The sequence below is a fragment of the Micrasema longulum genome, unplaced genomic scaffold (assembly GCF_059751315.1).
Source record: "Micrasema longulum isolate JH-2025_06_02 unplaced genomic scaffold, ASM5975131v1 h1tg001617l, whole genome shotgun sequence".
NCBI classification, from domain to species: domain Eukaryota; kingdom Metazoa; phylum Arthropoda; class Insecta; order Trichoptera; family Brachycentridae; genus Micrasema; species Micrasema longulum.
The window spans coordinates 96,274-116,808 of record NW_028278798.1 but is presented as its reverse complement, the minus strand read 5'-3'; the positions used below and the strand labels follow the sequence as shown (position 1 = coordinate 116,808).

The 20,535-nt window shown below is 32.0% G+C and overlaps 1 protein-coding gene across 1 annotated transcript; it reads left to right on the top strand.

The window, feature by feature from the left end:
• The first annotated feature begins 1,268 nt into the window (after positions 1-1,268).
• Positions 1,269-19,151, top strand: LOC148274602 (epoxide hydrolase 4-like). The gene is made up of 6 exons (XM_088236893.1): positions 1,269-1,928; positions 8,913-9,037; positions 15,525-15,637; positions 17,762-17,930; positions 18,175-18,335; positions 18,677-19,151. The coding sequence occupies exons 1-6, from the start codon at positions 1,728-1,730 to the stop codon at positions 18,952-18,954; spliced, it is 1,047 nt and encodes a 348-aa protein (XP_088093019.1). The 5' UTR covers positions 1,269-1,727; the 3' UTR covers positions 18,955-19,151.
• Positions 19,152-20,535: the final 1,384 nt, after the last annotated feature.

Here is a 20,535-nt window from a genome sequence, read left to right as displayed (position 1 = left end):
CAAGAAATGCACGTGACTATTTATCCTTAAAAGTCGATCGTATTTCCTCTCTTTTCCTGGATCCTCTTATTGTCCCTACCAAACTCCGAACCTGATCACACATCCAATGCATACCTTACGTCATAATTAAGAATATTAATAATGTATTTTTAATCATACCAATTTACAGATTACGGAGTTGCATAAATTAAAACGATAATTATAAGTGTCGTTTTTTGTAAACAGTATGAAGGCTGTCTTAAAATCGGATTTGATTCAATGAAAACCAAATTTCGCCAGCATAACACCTATTCTGCTCCTACAATTGCGAATTGAGGCACCTCACTTGAGCCCAAATCAGCAAAATACTGAGTTTTGGAAATAAATATCTCAGAAGAATCTTGGGTATGCGGTGGTTTGACTTTGTCAAGAATACAGAAATAATAGGACAGGCGCATCAAACTCCGGTGACAACCGTTATCAAGCGACACGAATAGCTGGGTCCTTATACTACAGATGCCTCCTGAGAGGCTTAACCACGCTTGCCTACTCGAAGCATAAGGTTCTCGACGTCCTGGACTTCGCTGCTGACTGTTCGTTGGCGGTTCGTGTCAGAAGCACGGGATGCGAACCTGACTTGTGAGGGTGCACATAAGCTGGCAGCTGACAGAGACGTCTGGAGGTTCTTTGTGGACGCCATATATTCCAACTAGAGATCGGACATTGAAAGATGATTGTTTTTTTAAGCAATTTGTAAAAAAAACAGCGTTCTGTTTTTGATATGTAGGAAGATTAATTCAAACAAGACGTTCAATATATTATCAATGTATAAAAGTTATATGATAAATCAATAACTAAATCAATAAATTGTTAGTTATTTTTACGTATAACTTTATTTTTTTAAAAAACAACTAGTTTCGGAAAAACACTATTTCTATTTCCTGAAGAACAAGAACAAGAACCGAACAAAGAAACAAACTGGTTACAACTTTATCTCATGTATTTTGTATGTAAATACACGAGATAATACGGCTGCGGGAGCTTTTGGAATACCACCTCTGGTTGGTTAAAAACTTGTATCTTATTTCATTTTAATATATTGAATAATAATGTTAGTGCTTCAAACATTGAAAAATGAACTTAATGAATAATCAATTAACAATTGAGAATTTGTTTAACTAAACTTACTTATGTACTATAATATGCGTAATACATGCGAAGCAATACGTACTTAGCTTCCTATCTATCCCTTCTTACTATCCCTCTTTACTGCTTGCTAACTTTGCGCTGTACCGCGAATTTCTCCGCGCATTCCAAGCGACACCATCTACCGAGCGGTACACGCGCAAAGAAATAAAGAGCATTACATTATTATGAATCTCTTTTTACATTTAAAAGCCGGTAACTAAAAAAACGGCTCAAATGTGACCGTACTAGTGAAAACAAACTTTAAGTATAGTAAATACTACTCTACTTAAAAAAAATTGGTACTGATGATAATTCGGAAAATCGCTGCGTTTTGAAAATATGTTTGTATTAATTTAAACAACCGCTTGGTTTTATCTTGACCATCTTAAAAATATTATCAATAGCGCCTTAAATTGTTAAGCATAAGCTCTAAATAAATAAACAATCGTGTTGTGTAACTTGTGCGATTATAACGCATTAAAAATCGTAAAAATGCTACTGTGAAGTTGTTTTGTGAGTAATTTTGCGAGTTTATTGTTCAGTGATTATTTGTGCCAAAAATGAACGCAGTGGTGTTATTTTTCTTCAAATGCATCATATACACATTTTCTCTAATCTACAGTTTTGGTTTTTGTTGTTGGCTGTGTTTCCATGCACTCACCCACCCTAAAAACAAATTTTGGAGAATAAAGCATAGAGAAAAGCCTCCACCATGTCTTTTAGACCCTTCATGGGGATCTCACGGATTTGCACAGTTACAGGTAAATTATTTAAAATCATTTTTGCACCCCTTTTCCATAAAATAATCTACTTGTACATATTTTCCATTGCCTGTATGTAATCATTTTCACGAATGCATTTAAATTTGCGTAATCAGTTACTATGCTAATTTTATCTAATGATAAGAACTGCATAATAATATTGATACATCTTTTTTTATCGCCATTTTTTAAAATTTTATTGTTTCTAAGCTAAATTTGGAATTTTTTTATTGGTTTTATTGTGTTCTTAAAATTGACGGATGAAAGAATTGAAGAAATATGGATGTACGAAAAAAAATAGAATGATGAATTTTACATGATAAGCGATAAAACGAACCACAGGTAAATGCCTAGACGTCTCAATTTTTCTCGGTAAGGTTTCCATTTCTGTTGGCATATTTATTTATGTTATACAGGTAGTTGTGAAATAGAACTAAGAAAATATATTGAGTTATTAATTTAAATATAAAATATATAAGGCGGCCCCGTGGCGTTATTGCTAAGATGCCTGCCTCACCCACAGAGGGTTCAGGGTTCGATTCTCGATGACATCTAAAAAAAAAAGTTTTTTCTCTTGCTCGCGTGTCCTGCACTATAGTTTCTTAGTTGTTTAAAAGTAAAGAAATGTTAGTAATTCATATACTGCAAATACAATATGTAAACGAAAATAAAAAAAAACAACTTATGTAATAATATTGAAGAAGGTACAAAACGTAAACATGGATATACAATTTTAATGACATGCTCATATAATTATACATGCGTTTTATCAACGCCTATAAGTAATATTTTATATTTAGTATGGGAAAGATGAAAAATGTCTGCGTGACCGGAGAGAACAGTATTGTAATAATGACATGCTCTATTGAAAAAAAGATTATTTCTAAAATTTGTCCAAGGTATCGACAAATTGAATGTTGTTTGGAGTCTTGTCCTGTCGGGCACAAGATATTGTAAAGAACTTGTAAGTTTAAGGCAATCTATGACATTGTTCACACGTTTAAATGTGAATAATTGATCTGCAATCATCTTCTGTTCTCCAAAGTTTGAATTGCATTTGGAGTACAATCAAATTTGTATTCTATTAAATTCTTTTTTTTTCCTGTAACCTTTCTAGAGTATTAATATATATCTTATACTGGGGATTCCATATAATAGAAGAAATCTCCAACTGACTTCTCATATATGTGTTATAAAGCAGTGTTAATGTTTTAATAAATATTTCATTAGACATCCGCATTAAAAAACCTATAATTTGATATGCCTTATTCATAATTTCATTAATATAAATATCGACACAAGCTTTATTTGAAATACTTAAAATAATGGTTAAATATATTATTTAATTTTAAAATTTCAATATTGTCACTACGTATAAATTTTATAAAACGTGACGAAAAATAATCTAAGCCAGTAGATATAAGGTACCATTCATGAAGCCTTAGCAGATTTGGATTATTGAGCTTTTGATGTAATTTGTAATTAGGTACAAATAAACCTACTATTATTTGTGAAAAATCGTCATTATTGTTTATTTACATAATTTTTACCAAACATATATCCACATTCGATGGTGCATAGGGCACTATTACAGGAAGGTACAGTAATTAGTCTTACTCCTCAGGTACTAGTCCAGGGACAGTAAAATATTTTAGTGTAAAACTACCATATAAACAAATATATTATCCCTCCTAGGAATCGAACCCAGAACCTCAAGCATGGTAGGCGAACGGGTCATCGCCTACGCTGTAAGACGGACTTTACTCTATTCGATTTATTTTTCAGAATTTTCACTTGAGAATAGCCATCAATAACCTTTTCGGATCTTAGGGGTTTTTTTTATTTTTATTTTTTTTATGGCAGAGGCATTATTTTTTACCTTGCTTATAATATAGAAGGTTTATATTTCAAAAGAAGATGTTTCTTCAATTTCAATTCTAAGGGGGTATTTAGGGTCCCTGAGACAGAATATTTTTTTTGTTAATCAACATAAAGATTTAATTTTTTTGCACAATCCTACACCATAATATTGATAATGTGTTAACATTTTTTAAACATTTTTCTGCCAAATTCTTCCCATATTTATTCACAAAGACAAATCTTTGCTTTTCCCCAGTGCAAACAGCAAACATAACAATTCATTTGCTCTACAGTTTAAGAATCTTCGATACGATGCGCCATGGTCAGTTCGCACGTGTGCTTCTTGCTTTGCGGTCAATTATTTCCCGCAATAACTACGAAAATCTGGATTTTGTGAGTTACATTTAACATGCGTTCTCCCTCCCGACTCCCCACTGTATCATCTCGCTTACAAATTAAGTGACTTAAAACCAGTGTTATTCAATGTGTAGCAGCAAAAGGAGCGCGATGTTATATAGCATCCTTTTGCAAGAGTATTTTAAGAAAAAATGTATTAAATTAGGTGAAAATTTCCAATATCAAATGGTTTTATAAACAATACCGTGACAATCATAAAGAATTTTTTTAAGTCGTATTTATGGCGTTTTTCTGGGGTACTCCTAGTATTCTTCTCCGGAACTTGCGAACTCCGAATCTATAAGTTATTTTCAAAAAAGATGTTCCGTTTGACGACACATATTTAGAAAAAAATATTGTGAAAAAATCTTTTGACCTTAAACTATTTTTTACATAACTTCCACCATTTTGTAGGCACTTGTCTTATTCTATCCCTCTTAATAAAAAGGTGCGGCCTGCGATGGGATTTTTTTGTTCCTCAGTAAGAGTTTTCAGCACAAAGTTTTAAAAAACCCAGTTTAGCATTAACGATTTCCTGAAGAAGTGATCATGAAATATTGGGAAATTCGAAAAGAGAGAGCGTAATTTTTAAATTTTGGTTTTGTTTTCCAAAGATGGACGCCCATTTCGTACGTTTACGTGCACATTATCATGACCTTCATTGAGCTGTTTCACCAATCTGCTTTCCATTAAAACACTTATCACGTGTTTTCCATACACCTCACAGATCTGTTGATAAATGCGGACTGGTTAATTGTTCTTCCTATGAAGAAAATTAATTTCAGACATTATCACACATGTTAAGCTGCGAGACTTTTCGGCATTTCAAACAAGCACCACGAAACGTACACAATAATCAGTTAAGTCATAACGGTGTCAATCCCTTCGCAATAGGTCATGGTAAGTACCACACATGCGCAAAACTGTGATCGCAGAGCTGCGATGGCAAGAAATAAAAACGGAACTTACTTTCTAGGTATATGTCTATTATTGCTTAAAATATTTTTGCCGAAATCTAGGTTCATAATATCCATATCCATCAAAAAATGTTTTGCTTAATTAGCATTTCAGTAATAATCTGTCATTAGTAATCAGTGTTTGATATTCTTGCCTAATGTATAATTAGCGCTTGACACGTGGATTTCATTAGTGAAAACATTGTTGAATTAATACACGTGTGGTCCATTATGGGATATTATTTGGTTATTTATTATTTACGTCATATGATTGCTCTTTACATGACGTAATAGTTCTCTTCATTTCATCAATTGAATTCAAAAGGTCATTAAATTTGATCGTAATGAGCTTGCTAAAGGGAAAGTGAAATAAGATTTCTGTAATAAATAAAAAAAAACGTGTTTCGAAACAGCTAAACTAACTTAAATTAGCAAACAAAAAAACCTATATAAAATGCTAGCGATAGGATTTTTATTAAAAAAAAAAAAAAAACGTGTTCAAAAATTATTTTTCACTTCGTACCGTGAGTGTAATTTTTTTATTTATGAGGTTTCAATGCAAAGCAATGTCATTTTTCACAAGCTTGAAAGTGTAAAAGAGAATTTAGCTTAAATTAAAACATCAATGCATAAAAAATTTTAAAAAAAACATTCAAATAACCCAGTTTTTCAAGCAAAGTACAATCTTCAAACCCTCATATTTCTAAGTAACACTATTTGCGCTTACTGCCGTTTATTCGAGGTTTTACTCGAGGCATTTTTATTTTTTTTAAATTATATTTTACATATACAGGTTGTTCTTTAAACCCTGTCACATCCGAAACCACGATAATCAGTATGAGCAACAAGACATATTTGCATAGTTAAAGCAATATTTAGAAAGCAGAATTGTTAAAAAAAAATATAAGTAAAAAAAAAACAAATGGTTGCTTACTTCTGCAGGGGAGAAGCGAGGGGGGCGTAACAATATGGTTGACGGTGTATCAGACTTCCCCTTCCCCTCTCCTCTCTTCACCCTTGCAGAAGTAAGCAACCATTTGTTTTTTAAATATTTTATTTTTGTAAATTTTATTAATTCTAAAAATTGATTTTTATGAGCCAATATGTCTTCTTGGTCATACTGATCATCGTGGTTTCGGATGTGACAGGGTTTAAAGAACACCTGTATAAAAATATATTCTTCATTCACTTAGAGAAATAAAATGTACGACACAAATAATAAGAACAATATGATGACGAGCGGAGTTTTATGTGTGAAATAGAACCAAAACCATTGACGAGTGTTTTCGAGTCGATAGCTGCTCTCGGGTAAAAATCTTGAAAAACTACATCGAGCGGAGATAAGTCCGCCTCGTAGTGTAGTGCTTGACACGTTTGCCTACCACGCTTGAGGTTCTAGGTTCAATTCCTCTCAGAATGGACGTGAAAAATTAGTTTTAAAGGTGGTTCAACTCGGCAATATTTTGTTGCTCCTGGACTGACACCTACAGTGTGAAACTGCAGTCTTATTCTGTCACAAGTTCATTTCGTAGGTTCGTTCGTTCATCATATATCCGTCTCACTTTAACGCAATCAAAGTCGTATTTCGCTCTCGTCTCCTCTCATACGGTACGAATGAATTTACGAAACAAATTACATAGTTACAGAATAAGGCCACTGATCCTCTGCTTTTCATGTAACAAAATACATTCATACGGACTGCAATTAAAATCACAAATCAAGATGAAATGATTCAACTAATTTTATTTCAATAATATTATGTTATATATTTTTATCTAAGAATATAAAACATCTTCATCATAATTTGAATAAGGAAACGATTCGGATGATAGTTTTGTATTTTTAGACAAAAATCATTAACCATTTTATCTTGATGTTGATTACGATTTGCGATATAAGATTTAAGGAATTTAACATAACAAGAGAAAACATTATTTGTCTAACACCGACACGTGTAGTCTCAAACGTGTATCCAATTTGTTTTACGCGGGTGTATAACGACTGAGTTTTGAATTACATAGTATAATATTTCAATATTAAATAAGACCTCGTGGTGCAATAATCAAAGTACCGGTTTGAGATGGCATATTACGGGTTAAATTCCTTGTTACTTTTTTTTTAGTATGTTATTTTTCTCAAATCTTTCCACTAATGGAGAGAATTTCGTGCCCGGGCAGATGAAAAATAAAGTTCGGAGAGTAAAATAGAACCACAGTCCTCGACAATTATTTTTGAATCGATGGCTTCTCTCAGGTAAAATTTTGAAAAAGGATATTGACTGAAGGTAAGTTTGCCTCGTGGGATTGACACGTATACGTAACATGCTTGAGGTCCCAAATTTGATTCCTGGCAAATTCTTGAACCATTTATTTAAAGGGTGACTGTACACTACAGTATATTACAGGCCCTGGGCTGGAACAAGTGTAAGAATGGTCACCTTAATTCATGTTAAGAATGATCGAGAAATGTTGCATTTGGTTTCACCAATGTAATGCTTTATGCACTATGGGGTGCGGGCATTGATAATTTTGAGATCTGCAAGCCGTGTAAAATATTTATTTAATTAATTACAATACAGTTAAGATACATTTGGTTCAGTTTCAGTTTCAATGCATATTTAAGTATAATTCCACTTTTTACTGCCCAAAAAAACATCATTACAACTATATTTAAAAAGCTTAGAACTCCCCCTTTTAATTTAATGTATTCTTTTAAGAACTTGGCATATCCTCAATTTATGATATCTATAAAAAAATATGTATTATCTAAGCTTTTAAAGCAGAAAAACTTTTTAATTTACAAAAGCCTCGAAACCTTAGATTTCAAAATAATTAAATTTACAACTGCAGCTTTAAATCACTTTTCATACTCGTATATTGAGAAAAAAGAACGTTAATAATCTTCCAGAAATCTTAAAATCAATATCAAATGTTAAAACAATTAAATCGAAATTTTAAAAAAAAACCCCGATGTAATATTGTATTTAGTAATCACTGTTAAAATAAAATAGGACAAGATTAATTAGTTAATATACCTTGATAAAGAATCTTGTGCAGCTTTGAAACTGGTCGGTAGAAAAGGAAAAAAAAGTGTTTAAAGACAAAGTTGTTTTATATTTATTTTATTGTAATTTTTAATAATAATTTAATTGTGATTGTTTTAAATCATTCATTTTTTCATTTCAAATCGCCTTAGAATGAAAAATTCACATAATATTCATAAAATCATTTCATTGGTGTACTTAAACAGGCTGAAGTTATCATCGAACTGAAATATAGAATTTTAGTGTACTTTGTTAAATTAAAATAATGAATCAATTAACATGCCAATTGTTGCAAAGTTGATACAAAGCTATTTAAGATAATATTATTTTTGAAATATTTTGAGTTTGTCCAAATTATTATTTTCAAAATATTATGAGCGTAGGAAAGACTAGATTTAACTCTCTAGAGAGTTAATAAGATTTACGTATTACAAAGGTGATCGAGAACATTTAAGAGAACGATGTATGAAAATCTAGGCAATTACAGGGCTTACGACTTGTTATTGGCTGGTTTATGTGACCTCTTTGCACACTGTAATATTTCTTTTTTTTTTATGTTTAAACATTCATATTTCTTCAATTCTTTCATCTTTTGATTGTCGCCTTTTTTTACTTTTATTGAACTTTTCACGTGAGTGGTGAGTGCCCACCTGTACTAAAAACAATATACATGTATTTGCAAGATTACAACAAAAATATTTCTCAGGTGATGTCATAACTTTTTTTCAGAATGTCCGTCTTCACTATGTGGAAAACGGAGGCCGAGACAAACCCTTGATGCTGTTCATCCATGGTTTTCCTGAATTTTGGTACTCTTGGCGATATCAACTGAGAGAATTTTCCAAGGACTATTGGTAAAGTCACATTTGTATTTTTAAAATAAGTGGTATAAATGATATTAAACAATATTGCCAACTGAGTATCGTTTTTTCAAAACTCGACATTCCTTGAAACATCATTTTTCAGGGAGGGTGTTTTGTGATTCGCGTCAAATTGCGTGAAAATTTTTTGTTTTCAAAAGTTCATCTTACAACTTAGCTTGAAACTAATCTCATCTATAATTTATATAAAGTGTGGTTTTTATTTTTTTTTAATTAAATTAAATTTTATTTTATTATCTTTCATTTCATTAGCATCTACTATAAAATAAATGATATTAGGGATTAATATACGCGATAAAATATCGTGTTTTAAAAAACTAGAAGACTTTGATATTTTTAAGCTGGTTTTAAGCGTCTTTTGGCAAGTATTTTTTCTCAGGTATTCGATCAATTTTTTTTAAACCAAAATCGCCATGCGGAGTAAATATCGTGTTTTGTAAAAACGATCCTCAATTAACGGCTTTTTGTTCAATATCTACCGGTTTGGAGATGTGTCCGTCTCTTCATAAGGAAACTCACTTTAACGCGTAAATACTAAAATACACGTTACCTTAAACATCGTCACAGCTTTAATTAAATATCAATTTAATTTATATATTTTTCTATATATTTTTGACTCTCTGAAGTATATCTAAGTATATATCGAATATTTTATTTCTGCAGATGTACATATCACAGAATTGTACAATTCTTTACGTCTGAAGAGACATGACAGTAATCCAAAATCAGAACGTAATCGGACGAAAAGTTACCGCATGATCCACTTTTTAGTTATTTTAGCCCTTTATCCTAAAAATCAGTTTTATTAAAAAAATTCCGATTCGACTCTGGCGACCGTTATTCTCTTCAGCCATTTTCTAGTTACCTGAATCCGTACTAATATTGTGTTTGTTTGTTTTTTTGTTTGTTTTGTGTGTTTCCTTCGCGTCTCAACTGAGCTTGACATATTTTTTTGCATAGGAATGGCCGGAGAAGTGAGAAGGAAAATAGGATACCCTTTTTATCCAGAATTTAAATAAATGTAATATATTAACAATGAGTAACATTATTTGATAATTAGTTGGCGGCAAAGGGGATGTGAAAAATAATCAATTTGAAATTAATTCGTTAAATCTCTAAAATTGACTTACTTACGTTGAAATGCGATCCCTCAGGCGAATGTGCGGAAAAACAATGTATGATAGGTGCCCTAATGTCGAAATTAGAGCAGAATGCAAGGCTGAGTTAAGCATTATCGACAAAATTAAGAAAGGTCTTTTGCGATGGTTCGGTCATGTGGAGCGAATGAATGATGAAAGAACGGCTAAAAAGATTTATGATGCGAATGTGTCTGGTTGTAGAAGTCGAGGAAGGCCGAGAAAGACATGGCATGATCAAGTACAACAAATTCTTGAAAGTGGTCATGTGAAAAGTCGGAATAATCGACGTGCGTGCATGAGAAGATGTATGAATGTGAAGGAAGCAAAGGAAGTGTGCCAGGACAGAGTGGTATGGCGTTCTATCCTCTCTGCCTACCCCTCCGGGGAAATGGCGTGATGGTTAGTTAGTTAGTTAGTTAGTTAGTTATATGTTCATTATTACAATGATCATTTTATGATATTAATGTACATATATTTTTCTTGTGTATTGTTTTTTTTCGTGTTATTCCTTTATGTTTGTCTTGTAATTATGTTTATTATAATTTGTAAATCCATGTTACTTGTTTTTGGCCGATGTGATCATGTTTTGGTAGAAGGCCATAGTGGAAAAAAAGACTACTTTATTTGCGGTTAGTTTGGTTTGATTTTCTTTTTGGTCTTGTAATTGGATTTCGGATTTGTGAACAGAAACACGCTTCTGTGTCACCATACTCTAACGAATCATTGTGTTCCTTTTGTAGCGATAGTTGGAAGACCAAGCTACTTTCAATCCCGATAAATTATATTTTTCCATCTGGAAAATTCATATCGATAAACGGACACACAGTAATAAACGGCACAACTAATTTATTTCTCCCTTATACCAAGTGAGCAAAGCCACGGGTAAAAGCTAGTTATATAATACACATTTACTTTAAATATTCAAATTAAATATAAAAAACTTGGATGGAAAATTTCCCGCCATATTAAAATGTGCGAGAATATTATACAGAAATACGGCTACTTTGAAAACGCAACAAACACAAAATTTTCACGGGCGGAGCGTACCGGACTTTCTAATCTAAGTTTTCATGTACATGTGACTGGAACTGAACCCGCCATAGCAAATTTGCATATAGAGGAGGTCATTTTTTAATTATTGGACCTTACTTTCCTTAGCTAAGGTTTCATAGTGAGATATGTCAATTTTTATACTTTATTGATATTTTTCCCAAAGTTGACCTTCAAGCATTCAGAACTTTTTTTTTTCACAATTTTAGTGTTTTTTTTATTATTTGTTGGTAGTCATAAACATTTGTGATTAAAATACGTTGGAGCATACCTCAAACTAGGGTTAAAAAATAAGATAATACGCTTTGACAATGACATATCCCAAATGCCATATGCATGACGGCATTCAACTGAACTATTTCGCCTACGAACTAGGCATAAAAAAATCTTACTGGATACATCTACAATTTTTATCGCTTGATTTCCATTTTCCCTTCTCTAAAAAATGCGTATCGTTAATATCAAACATTTTATGAAAAGTTAGTAAATAATTGTATTTAACCATTATTTTTGTGAAACTACTGCTATGGAGAAAAAGTGTAGTGTGATTCACATGTTAGTAAAATTAGTGTCCTGACGAAGATACCGGTAGATTTCGAAACGGGTACAATTATTTTAGTAACATTTAAAGAAAAATGTATTACTAAATATATTTGATGCCGGAATCAAGGCCAGTATTTCATGCATAGCTCAAAGAAGATGGATCACTAAACTACACAAAAAACATGTAATCGTTCAAAATTACATCACCAAAACACATGATCAAATAATTGTTGGTTAAATTTTATAAAATGGTTGAAAAGTACACAATTATTGCAAATTGATTATGCAGGTGAAATATTTATACATATTTTTATCAGAAAGAAGATAACATTAATTTTTTGGGGTCAGTGCAATATAATTTTATTTACAATTTACATCCGCGTGTTTTAAAATTGCATTTTTTATTGTGTTTAACGAGGCGATAGAAATGTATTATTATCGTGACTTTATAAGGTACTCGTATAATACTTTGTCTTGGGTCTAAGAGGGCGAATGTCGAATTTAATTTTTTCTTTGCAACAATTTGGAGAGGGTTGATGACAATAAAAAAATACGTATGTTTAAATATTACAAAACGCATACATACGTGGTGGTGTTTTTTTATATTTAAAATAGTTTCAAACACCTCAAACATATATTACAGCGTCACAAAATATTTGTAAAATTACTCAGGCTTAATGTTGCGATTCGATATCGTCCCTTTAAGACCCAAGCCATATAAAAATTTATTAGACGTCGTTTTCACATTGAATATAAAGTTTCGTCAAAATAATAGCGTTTTATATCAAAGATAACTACGCAGACATTTAAAATTATAATTTAATTTCCATATTCGTAAGTTTTATGTAAATACCTCGCGTTTCGTATTCTTATTCTGAAAAATGGGGTGCAGTGCTATGTAAGCTCCTGACATCACTGCGACCTATGTAGATCTTATTGTGACGGGTCCCCGTAAAATAGTTATCGCCCTTCAAGCCTCGGCCATTAAAAAGCCTGGCAACTGAGTGGAGAGCGAGTGCTCCATATTGCTAAATCAACCCCTTTAAGCCCAGATCCTTTATGGACCTGCCACACACTCGACGAGTGGGATGGGAAGTAGCGAGGAAAGGAGGCATAGACGTAGTGTGGCAACATTACCCGTCATGGCGCACGTCATGCTCCTCGTCGTGTCCACCGCTCCATATTTGTCAGTTTTTTGAGCGCGAGTCAAAGGACCGGCAATATGAGCCCGAGTGGCTGGCCACATAAAAGCGTGATTGCAGTACGCATCGAGCGCTAACACAAAACGCAAGCGTCATTTTTGAATGGGGTATATTTCTTTGTATGACATTGATATAATAAGCCTTTCTAAAAATGCATAGCGCGCACGCAGCCACAGTTACATTGTATAGTAAAGACAAATGACAAGTGCGCAGCGTCGCGATTAATTGCGTGAGTAGAGCAGTGTGTGGGCAGAGAGCGAGAAATTGGGCGAAAGGGCGGCAGCGCGAGGAGCATAGTGATGAGCAGCGCAAGGAGCATAGTGTGGTGGGGCTGTAGTAATCCTTTACAACAGCCGGGCAAAAAGGGCGGGCGAGCGCTCTTACATCATCTGGTTTAACCAGTTCACTGTCCCCCTTAGGATATCTCACATTTCATAATTTTTGTGTATTAATTATTTTTGCTTGTTGGGACTGCAAATTAATAATGGTGTCAGGGCAGAAGCAGAATACAGTGTTGTATGTAAAATAGAACCAGTACCCCAAACGAGAGTTTTTGACTCGATGGCTACTCTCAAAAAAGGAAATCGAGGGCAGATAAGTCCACCTAGTTATGTAGTGGTTGGTTTATTCACCCACCACATTTGAAGTCCTAGTTCTCTTTCCAGGGGTGCAATTATAAATCTCATTGCGCGGTAGAGACGGAAGAAATTTGAGGATTTCTATTTTTTGCACGCGACAACACTTTGTTTCATATGTGGTCACAATAATAATTAAACGTTAAAAAAATGCAAACACGTGAAACCAAACATGATGATGTTAATTTGGAACGTTATTGCGACTTTAAGCATTACCCAAAACATTTAATTAGGATGAATTGACCAAACCGTATTCGTTTTTTTCCGTTTTCAAACTAATTTTTATAATTGAAATTTTAAATTTTGACATTAATTTGACGTTTTATCATCAGTGTGACCATATATGAAGCAAGGTATAATCGCATGCAATAAATTAAAATCACTGAATTTCTTTCTTGTCTACCCCGGCGAAAAGATTCACAATTGTAACCCTGGCAGGATGGACGTAAATTTTGCTTTTAAAGATGATTCTACACTGCATTGCTCTTGAACTGGCACCTGAAGCGTATGACTGACCACTTTACCTTTGATATAACAAAAAATATCTAGATCCGCTGCTATTGGTTTACAATATTGCAGTGCCTTTTACACTACTTGGCTGGCGATGATAAGAGTTGATTTGTACTATTTTACTAAGCTTAACATTTTTAAAGCGTTCAGAAACTCCGCTGTGATTAGTTCCTTCGATTTCGCCATTCCACGCGTTTGTGATTGGCCAGCTTACTGACAGGAAAAGAATGGTAGAGAGTGCCTATGAATGGGACATTTTTGATTTGATCTTTCTTACTTTTCCTCTTTGACGAAATCACAAAAAGTAAGCTTGGTTTTTGTTTATTTAATCTTTAAGTAACAAATATGCAATTCATTATTTAAAAACAATTAAAAATTTACTACCTAAACAATTTATTATATCCTATTCATAAACACTTTTCCATGAATGGGACACTAGTATACCTTGAATAGGACATAATATATTGAAACACAAGATTGGTTAAAAAAAATGATTTAACAAAAAAAAGTCACCTTCATATAATATTTAGACGCTTCTGTTTGTACATATATTCGTTTTTTATAAAATTGTAATTGCAGTTTAAACATTTGCTTTAAACAGATAAATAGAAAAACTTATAAAAAATATTTTTCTACAAGTTAAATGCAAAAACTTAGTTTTTTTCCCAAAAAACTTGAAATGCGTTTGGCTTGCTTCACTGCCAGCAAAGAACTGCGGTTTATAGGTTAATCCGTTGTTATCGAGGTGCTGATGTAGCATTTTTTAAATGCTTTTTTTGAGACAGTAAGTTTGGCTGCAAGACGATTGTCCCATTCATGGTCTGTCCTATTAATGTGCACACTCCCCTTCTCATAAGCGATGACGCTATGAAACCTGCGTTGGAAATACGTTTGAGTTAACAAACTTTAAGTGTAAGAGATGATCGAGATTCGATGCGTTTGGTGTACCAATACAGTGCTCTATGCACCATACAGTGTGGGATATGATGCTTGTTATCATGTCCAGAAAAAAAAACACAATTTTTCAAAGCACTCAATTGATTTATTCTACAAGAAACGTACCTGTATTTCATCATTATCCGAGTGTATCCAAATTTTTGTACACATTTACTGATTGAAAAATTTAAAAAAATAATTAACCAAATGGATATGTTCAAATATATACAGAACGGTGAATATTACACAGTCTGTAAAGTGATCACAGAAACAAGCCAATGACAGCTCATACACGCCGTAGATTGTTCCATATGGTGAAAAAAAATTTTTTTTTTTTTTTTAAATTATAATTACGTTCAATTGAATTTATTAAATATAATTTATTAAAAGACACAATTTATCGACTTGCAATAATTACAATACTTAATATTAAATTGTTTTTCAGGGCCGTCGCAGTTGATATGAGAGGTTACGGCGAATCCGAAAAATTTGACAAGATGTCTAATTATAAAATCAGAAAATTAGTTGAAGATATTCATCAGCTTGTTTTAGCTCTTGGTAAGTAGGTAAATTTTTTAATTAAAAACCGATGCTATTTAAACTATTCGTCATATAAGACAACAGTATTTTTTATCTGCTTACAATATTTTAATAATTGCGTATTTGCAAATTATTTATCTCAACCTGCAGATACAAAGTACCATGCCTTACTAGAATAGTTATTTTTAAACTAATATACATTGTACATAATAAGAACCTTAGTTTTTGTAAAGGGGCTTTGTTTGGATAATTTGAATAAAATCAAATAAGTTATAAAGATTATAGTGACAAATAGACGGATCGTTGTCCTGTGGTTAATGTTGCGGAATCACGGATCAGAGGTACGAGTTTCGAAGCCAACTCTAACCCAACTTGATTCACATTTTCTAATAAAAAAATATTTTTAACTCGTTAAAAATGTCCCCAAAATTGAAATATCTGGGTAAATCATGAAAACTAAAATATTTTTTTGATTGAATGAAATTAAAATAAAAAAATATCAACGAAATAGACGTATGACCTCAGATGATTTTGAATTCTTGATTATGAAAATTTCACCTATGATTATAAGGCAAGGTACAGATTTCAGAGATACCATACCATCTAAATAAAGTCATGCAATACCATTAAGATTTTTAGCAAATGTTTATTTAGCATTTAGCATTTAGCATATATTGAAAGAGTCTTCACTTTTTGTTTAAAGTATCTAGCCAAGCCCTACAAAATAGAAAGCCTTAAAATATTTACAATCAACTGGAAAAAAATCATATAAATAATTTCATTTTAAAGGTAATGTTATTGAAATATGATATTAATTCTCAATTTGATGTTATAAACTAAATAAAGCATAAATAAATATTTAAAATCATACAAAGATTCTGCGCCGTTATTATTGACGTTCTGAGTAATAGAGTAAAAGTAAAGTAAATTAAGGTGTAATCTGTTTTACTAAAATGTTGAATGTATTTGCTTTTACAATAATATAAAAACAAATTAATAACAAACATTTTTAGAAATGAATTGTTTTTTTTTTATTCACGAGCGTAGACAACTTTTTTTCTGATTCTTATATTTTTTGTCTATGGGATTTTAAATACAGAACTTTGCTTAGTATTCCAAAAATGGAATTTATTCATTAGGCCAGTCAACCATTTTTGTTACTCAACGAAACGAATGAAAACTGTAAAACGACGAGGCGTCCGTCCGTTACGAGCTCGAAAGCCATGCATATGTAGGATTATGATTGCTGAGGTTGGTGGAGCTCCTATCCCAGTTAGATATTGACAGAAGACACGAGGTTGCTGTTTAATGCGTATTTATTACATGGCGAATACAAAGTGAATCATGTTGCGCGAGTGTAACGGCGATGAGGAGTTGAAAAGACTCCACTTGAACTACATGCTGGAACTGAGTGACTGAGTGACTGGACTATACTGGACTGCACTGGACTGTTGGACTAACTGGGCATTGACTACGCTCTATGGTCTCTTTATAGGCCACGTTGTTCTTCATATCTCTATGGTATGGACAATGTTAATGTACTGCAGAACGTTTGATCTCGTGTTCCACAAAATGTAATGAATTGAATTCAATAGAAAACGCTGCCTTGCTTCTTGGAGTCATGACTTTATATTTCAGGAGAAATAATTTAGCACGTGTGTGTCATCGATCATGGACTATAAACCCAACACATGTGTATTTTAAACCTTTATTGAAAATTTATTTGACGTCGCACGGATATAATATTTATTTATTTATTTTATACACACAATTTTATTATGAGGAAATTATTAATTTTTATTTATTTATGCTTTATTAAGTAAGTTTATAACACCTTGAAAACTAATATTAACTTTTAATAACACATTGAAATTTCTCATGAACATATTTATTTATTTAATGTCCCGACTTGTTAGAAAACTCCGTGTTAAGTCAAAACTCTTCTAATAATAATAATATGGTTACCATCGTAAACTTTTCTTAGTAAAAAAATTACCTCAAAATACCTTATTGCTCGCAAGTGGACGCAAGCCAAGCCAAACGCACAATTATTCACACTCTCAAATTTGGGAACGATGGTAGAGGCTTTTTAAATTTTTTCGTCTTACTATGATTCTGATTTCACATATTTATTATTTTCAGGACGCGAGAAGTGCACCTTGGTTGCACACGACTGGGGTGGTCTAATAGCATGGAATTTCATAGACTTCCACGTGGATATGGTTGAATCCTTTATTATAATGAACTGTCCGTACCACAAGGATTGGACGAAATCCATGATATTTTACCCCAGACAATTTATCAAGTCGTGGTAAGAATAAATAAATCTCATATACATAGGATGCCCTTGAATTATATTAATAATATATCCATAAAAACAAAGGTAAAAACCCAGAAAAGGGAAATCCGCCATAGATTATTTAACATGGTAAGGCATTGGTTAGCGCATTTGCCTGCAATGAAAACACTTGTCCATAATTCTGGTTCTATTTCACTCATTGTATTCTTCGTGTATCTATCAAATGTTGTATGATAAAGAAATGTATTAATTACAGGTACTGCTTCTTCTTCCAAATGCCATTTTTACCAGAACTGGGTCTTTCAATGAACGATTTCAAAAAGTTTGATATGGCCATCGATAAAAATGTTGACCAATTAAAACAGTATGTTACCAAAGAAGACGTTGATGTGTTTAAATATGTGTTTTCTAAACCAGGTTAGTGGATATACATTTAGAATGGTAGTTTTAGATAATTGAATTATTTTATATATTTAGCGTAAACTGTAAATGAAAAAAAGGTTTGCTTAGAAATCTAATTTAAAACACGTCGAAGATGGATTGAAAGTTTTCAAACAATAACTTTCAGTTCTGTCATCTTAAAAAATAGTTTTGCTAAAAAATGATATTTTTCTCTATCACAAAATACGTACTAAGACATCCACGTACATGTTTTTTCACTCATACTTATTGTAATAATCCTGAAATCTTGTTCTTATACATAAAAGAAACGGGTAAATATTTTTTTTTTTCATTAAAATGTTTTTTTTTTATTACAGGGGCTTTGACTCATGCAATAAACTACTACCGAACCAATTGCGGAGTTCTCCACCTACAAAAATCACCCAAACAATATCCTCCTGGACTTTTGCTCTTCGGTGAAAAAGACGATTATCTTGGCGTTGAGTTCTTAGAAATGGCTAAACAATCAATAGATAACTTACAAACTTACTCTTTAAAGGATGCAAATCATTTTGTTCAACAAGATCATCCTTTAAAAGTGAATAGTGTGATAAAAGCGTTCTTGGAGGGAAAGAATTTAAATGACATTATCTAACTAAATTCGAACTGAAACATTACCCGTATTTACTATCGACATATTTTATCACTATACAATACTGTCGTATGCAGTCATTTTTTATTTTGGTCAAATGCTGTGTAAATGTATTTTTATACACGTGTGCTTTATTTTTATTTCATTATATTTAAATTTGTTGTTAAAAAGATTATTAAAAAATTAAAACATTGAAAAAATTGTTTGTTTATGCACACGTAGGTGTTTACATTTAATATTTTTTAACACACGCTGCGATCGTCGGTTGGTTGAATTGAGTGGAAGCCATTGATCTCTATTATGGACGATTTCCCAAAGTCAGTGTCCTAAAACGTGTGTGAATTTAATTAAAATAGTTTAGGTACCAAATAAGCATTTGTTTTTGATTTTACTAATATACCATTAGAATTTTTTTTATGTGTCTTATGGTTGCACAAATGTTTAACATTAACTCCTTTCTTACAAAATACATGGTCACTATCTTATATTTGCAACAACAAGTTTTATTATATTACAGTTCTACAATCAATATAAAGATAATTATTATACAATTATACAATACCGAAGAAATAAGACGTGATATAATTAAAATTATGACATGACAGAGTTTTTATAAATATATATTTTTTAAAAGGTGAATCTCTGCAAACGAAAACATTTAGGGTTAATAAATTGGAACATCCTCGTTAATATTCGTTGGAAAAACAACTTCCGAAAAACGGGTTTTATTTGAAAAGTAAGTATGAAAAGGCACCGATGTACTCCTATTAACAGACGGAATTATTCACTGCAAATCCAATTACACTTTTATTTGAGTAGATATCGCAAATTTGAAATAATAGAGCAGCATAAACAAGTAAACAACATTTGAAAAATCACTCTTATCGAGATTTTATTTGAGGTATTCAATTTTCATAGGTGCACTTTATGGCGAGAGACATTAAATTATATTTTGGTTACATTTCTAGATCAAATTTGCACGTGACCATATTATTTAAAAATATGTATTTCAAGATTGCACTTATGGGCCTTTACAGGATAATTACCAAGGATATTAGTAATTTCACAATAATAATTAGTTTCTGTTTCAACTAATATTTAATTAAATAATAATATACGAATAAACTAAACATTGAAATAACTGACAGTAAATACATGAGTTGGCAAACAAGGTAATAGGTACATTTTTTATCACTTTTCTTCATTCATTATTTTTGTCCGAATTGACTAAAGATTTTAGTAGTTTTTTTTAGAAACAAGTTATTCAAAAAATCATGATACATTCAAATTATGATACAGCAAGTTATTCAAAAAATTATGAGACATTCGTCTTATATGATTGTCTTAACACAACATTAAAAGATTGAAAATGAAATCGATCACCAAATTTATCGTTTATAGCAAAAATATAATCGGTATTAAGATTAAAACCAGTTTCGTATTTGAAGATTATTGGGTTAAGTTCTTGAAAAATAGCAACTTCTTTTAATAGTGTTATGTGTATGTTATGTGTTATGTGTATGTGTATTAACATATTGCATTTACGGCCTCATCGATTAAATGTTTTCTTTCCAAATGCTAATT